Source organism: Scleropages formosus, chromosome 1 (genome assembly GCF_900964775.1).
Source record: "Scleropages formosus chromosome 1, fSclFor1.1, whole genome shotgun sequence".
Lineage (NCBI taxonomy): Eukaryota > Metazoa > Chordata > Actinopteri > Osteoglossiformes > Osteoglossidae > Scleropages > Scleropages formosus.
This window is the reverse complement of record NC_041806.1, coordinates 48,771,998-48,777,385: the sequence shown is the minus strand read 5'-3', so window position 1 is coordinate 48,777,385 and position 5,388 is coordinate 48,771,998. Positions and strand designations below refer to the sequence as shown.

General features: G+C 51.7%; 1 protein-coding gene across 1 annotated transcript; it reads left to right on the top strand.

Annotated features, from left to right (window-relative positions):
• Positions 1 to 236: 236 nt before the first annotated feature.
• On the top strand, positions 237 to 4,667 carry mycn (MYCN proto-oncogene, bHLH transcription factor). The gene is made up of 2 exons (XM_029258907.1): positions 237 to 1,602; positions 3,856 to 4,667. Exons 1-2 carry the CDS (start codon positions 1,050 to 1,052, stop codon positions 4,491 to 4,493), a joined length of 1,191 nt encoding a protein of 396 aa, XP_029114740.1. The 5' UTR covers positions 237 to 1,049; the 3' UTR covers positions 4,494 to 4,667.
• Positions 4,668 to 5,388: the final 721 nt, after the last annotated feature.

The following is a 5,388-nucleotide window of genomic DNA, read 5'->3' as shown; positions in this document are numbered from 1 at the left end:
ACCGCCCCTTTTATCAGGGTACTCACCCTAATGACACAGTAAAAATTACCCAAGAGTATAAATGGGTAAATAATTATAAATAATGTATAAAGCTCATAAACCATTAGATAAATGGGGAAATATATATACTCTGTAATAGTGTAATATATTTATTAGAAATTACACAATATATATTAAGGTACTGTGTAAAATATATGTACATGTATGTAATATATATATATATATAAGGAGGTCGCTGTTTCTTTGTGTGCATTTGATTAATATTAAAATCAGTGTAAATGGCTGGATTGTCCTGTTTTTACCATGAGGACACTGAGCTCTCCTTGTATTCCAGCTTTTCACCAGATAAGTCAGTGTGACAGTGTGTGTCAGTGGGGCAGTGTGTCAGTGGGACAATGTGTGTCAGAATAACGGAGTGACAGTGTGTCAGTGGGACATCTTAATGCTGTAAGTCAGTGTGTCGTCAGTGTAACAATCAGTCTGTAGATGTGTGTCAGTGTTTAGGAGTATAACAATGTATCAGTGTGTCAGAGCTACACTATATAAGTGCTTAAGAGTGTAACAATATACCAGAGTGTCAGTGTTATAGTGCATTACTGTGCAGGAGTGTAACAATGTATCAGAGTATCAGTGTAAAAGTGTATTGGTGTTTAGTAGTGCAATGGTGTATCAGTGTGTCAGTGTTACAGAGTATCATTGCTTAGGAGTGTAACAATGTGTCAGTGTCAGTGTTGTAGTGTATCAGTGTTTAGGAGTGTAACGTATTGGAGTATCAGTGTAAAAGTGTATCGTGTTTAGTAGCGTAATGGTATGCCGGTGTGTCAGTGTCACACTTTATCAGTGTTTAGAGCGTAATAGTGAATGAAAGTATCAGTTTGTCAGTGTGTCAGTGTTTAGGAGTGTAATAACGAATCAAAGTATCAGCGTAACGGTGTATCACAGTGTCAGTGTTTAGCAGTGTAATAGTGTGTCAGTGTGTCAGCGCTACAGCGTGTCTCAGAGTGACAGTGTGACCCCCTTCGGTTCCAGGACTGCCCCAGAGGACCACGATGCCGTCGGACCTGCAGTTCGACTCCCTGCAGCCCTGCTTCTACCCCGACGAGGACGACTTCTACCCGTTCGGCCCCGACTGCGCGCCCCCGGGGGAGGACATCTGGAAGAAGTTCGAGCTGCTGCCCACGCCCCCCCTCTCCCCCAGCAGATCCGGCGTCCCGGGGGGGCTCGGAGCCTCTGACCCCTCGGACTGGGCCTCGGAGCTGCTCCTCCTGCCCGAAGACGAGCTGTGGGGGGCGCCCGAGGGGGACCTGTTTGGGTCGGAACCGGCGCGGGACGGCAGCTCCATCATCCTGCAGGACTGCATGTGGAGCGGCTTCTCGGCGCGGGAGAAGCTGGAGCGTGCCGTCACCGAGAAGCTGGGCAGAGCCACGTCGACGGGGGCGGGGGCCGCTCGCCTCGGTCACGGGACGAAGCGGGACGGCCGTGTGGCGGAGTGCGTGGACCCGCGTGCTGTGCTCCCCTTCGCACCCAGGGCCGCGCCCCCCAAGGCACCCCGTGCCACTGAGATGGACAGCGGCCGCAAGGATGATCCACGGAGCGACTCGGGTGAGACCTCACACCCTCGCGGTCACCGGCTCGACATTTAGTCCCAACACCAACCACAGACGGAGCTCACTCGCGAACCCGTGACGTGCTGGGAGAGATGTAACTCAGCACGGTACTGCTCTTGTATGTGTCCCTGTCATGACCCCACTGGTGGGGTGTGCAGCCTACGCACTTTATTCCCTCCGGTAACACCTGGGATTAACACCGCAGCTGGTGTGTGGCAGGCAGGCACGCATCCTGCCAGTAGGTGGTGGTAGACATGTCATCTGGACCATGGGTCTGGACCGCTCGTCTTAAACTGGAACTTAAACCCACTTGGCAGCGCTGCAGACATGCAGCTTACTGGCGAAAGTGGAACAAGGGGCTCCGAAGGGTCGTTGTCTTTTCGGGGGGTGGTCCATGTGGGTCCTCAGAGTGAGTCATCAGGCTGTGTGCGCGTGGTCCTGGATCGTTACAGCAACCCAGCGTGTTCAGTCCGATGGAAGGTACAGTTGGCGATTATTATATTAATAATTTGACTTGGGTCTTGGTGGCTTCCCAGCTACAGGGCAGCTGGTAGTGTAGTGCTTGGAGCTGCTGCCTTTTGCCCCGAAGGTTGTAGGTTTGAATCCCACCTCCAGCTGTAGAACCCTTGAGAATGGAACTTAGCTCAAAATTAGAGAGTTGTGTAAATGGACAAGTAATTATAAATAGCTTAACATTGTAAAGTGGGGGGGGGTGTGGTGGTGCAGCGGGTTGGCTGGGTCCCGCTCTGTGTCGGGTCAGGAGTTCGAGTCCCGCTTCGGGTGGCGGATCGGCATCCCACCCTGGGCGTTTCCCCCCGTGCCGCCAGGCTAGACTCCGGCTTGCCGCAACCCTCGCCCAGGACAAGTGGCTTCAGACTGCATGTGTGTGCGTGCGTGCGTGCGTGTGTGTGTGTGTTAACATTATAAGTCGTTTTGGAGTAAAGTGTCAAATGGGTTCGTTTTCCCTTCATAAAAGAAGGGTGCAATCGTCAGCTGCATCGCATTCTTATTTAACTAATGCAGATGAATCTGCATTTGTCCTTTAAGCAGGATGTGTGTGTGTGTGCGTGCGGGCGTGTGTGAGAGAGAGAGAGAGAGCCATTTGCACACCGTGAGCACTTTAAAGGCCCAAATGGCCGCAGCTCCGGGCCCTTTGTGTGGCGGCGGAGCGCTCTGGCTCAGGGGCTCCTGCCTCTTTAAAAGCTGACAGCTCCCAACAACAGATCGCCCCCAACAGCTGTCTCCCTGGCGCCCCTCCAGAACTCGGGCTTAAGGAAACCCACCAACTGCCGCCGCCGCAGCGAGTCTCGCACGGGGTGATTCTGCCAATTATGCGGCTTTCTGGCGCGCTCCTCCCCTGCAGCACACCGGGGAGGAAAAACGGGGCCCGGCTTTTGTACGGGAGCCCAGCGCGGGGCGGGCGCGCGTTTGCCATGTGGCGTTTCCACACAAACGCGTTTATCTTCGCCTCTCCTCGGCGCACGGTCGGCTTCCCGTCTCCCGCGTTTCAAAGACGCGGTCGTAACGCGGGGCAGCAGGTGGCGTAGTGGTTAGAGCCGTTGCCTTGGAGTCAAAGAACCGGGATTTGAACAGTCGCTCCTGCTGCAGTGCCTGGAATCAAGGTACTTGCCCAGGACCGATGCTGTAAAAATGAGCCAGGTGTAGAAACGGAATAATCGAAAGTTTCATTTAGAGAAATAAATATTTTAAAAATTATATGTTTAAGTGGCATTTTTGTTTTGGAAAAAAGAGTCATTTCAATACATACCGAAATGCGATCTGTAGAAGGCGGGGCCAAATCACAGGAACGCATTCTTCTCTCCCCAGGACCTGTCAGTACACCAAAGGAGACACATCACGTTAATATTAGAGATCGAAAACCAACGTCTTGAAGCGAAGATCACGGGTAGTCTGAATTTTGCGAACTCCCAATGTTCTCGTGTGATTTTTCCCCACGTTTATTTTTTTTTTAATTCTGAGCCGTAGAAAGATAAAACGACTGCATTTAGTCCTCGAACCATGGCTGCTGTCATACGAGGAGGCGACGGCACAGTGATCTGTCAAACCGTTGACTTATATGAGGCGCTACGGGGCCTTCGGGACAGATAAGAGCATTGAGCAACCGTTACGCACTTGCGTCACAAGTACGGCCCTGTGACTTTTCGCACACATTCCTGGCATTCTCGGGACATTTCTGCTGCCCAAAGAAAAGCCCCGGAGCTCACAGAACCCTCTTCTTTCCCTTTAGATGAGGATGATGAAGACGACGAGGATGACGGAGAGGAAGAGGAGGAGATCGATGTGGTGACGGTGGAGAAGAGGCGCTGCAGTGCCGCAAAGCTGCCAGCGGGGGCAGCAGGAGCACCGGGGGCCGCGAGACCCAAGTGCGGAGCAGGAGGACAGGCTACGAGCCGCTCGCCGCAGGAGCTGATCCTGAAGCGCGGCGCCCCCATCCACCAGCAGCACAACTATGCGGCGCCGTCCCCTTTCGCCGAGGAGGAAGATCCTCCCGCTCCCCCCAAGAGAGCGAAAGCGGAGCCACCGCGCTGCGTCAAGGTCGCCGGCCACTCGGGAGCGCCCCCGAGGCCGAGGAAGAGCGACAGCCCCAGGGGTTCCGACTCGGAGGACAGCGAGCGCCGGCGCAACCACAACATCCTGGAGCGGCAGCGACGCAACGACCTGCGCTCCAGCTTCCTGACGCTGCGGGACCACGTTCCCGAGCTGGCGTGCAACGAGAAGGCGGCCAAAGTGGTCATCCTGAAGAAGGCGGCCGAGTTCCTGCGCGCTCTGGAGGCGGACGAGCGCCGGTTGCAGCTCGAGAAAGACCGGCTGCAGGTCCGACGGCAGCAGCTGATGAAACGACTGGAGCAGGCCAGGACTCGCTGAAGGCCTCCGCCTCGGCCCCTTCGCACCCCCCGCCCCACCCCCCACGGACCCTCACTGCCACGTTTGCACATTTTTTGACGTTACGAATGTTGGGTTAAAATTCAATCCAGTCACAATGTTTAGAAAAAAATCCAGAGTGAAATGGCTCGCCCACGTTTTTTCTTTTTCGTTTTTTTTCTTAAAGACGTTTTTTATTCAGGTTGACGCCGGCCACGCTGTTACCTATCGAAGATGTAGCTGGTGGCGGGTCGAAGGTCGAACGCAGGAAAACCACCGGACCTCACTATGCCTTCACAGCTTCACCGCGAAACCGCAAAGGACATTCATGCAATAATCATCACTGTCGATGTCGTTTGTTCCTCTGTTTCACCGGTGCTCGGAAATGCGGATGTACTCGGATGCACCTTCACGTCGTACATCCTTCACTTTTGTAAATACTATTTACGCAGCCTTGCCTTTTTTTTTATATACGTTTGCATTGTTTTCTATGTCGAAGATGCCAACTCTAGACTGGAAGTTTATATATCTGAAAAGTACTGTAATACCTCAATGTTTGAGGATCATACACCTTCGTAATATAACAGCATATTGTTTTGATTCCTCTCCATTTTGTACCATACTAATTCTTACACACCTCTATACTTTAGTGTGACGCTGATACATACTAAATTTGATGCTTATATTTTCGTATGAAAATGAGTTCTGAGTAGATATTACTTTATCCTTTTTGCTCTAAAATGAATCTTTTGTACAGAAATTTACTCTATACATATTTACCTTGCCTTTTCTCTTCCTGTTTATATATTTGTTACTTCTGGGTGCATAGAACTGGGTAAACTGAAATGTTTTTTTTTTTTTTTTTGTAATATGTTCGTTTTAGTGCTGCAGCTCATAG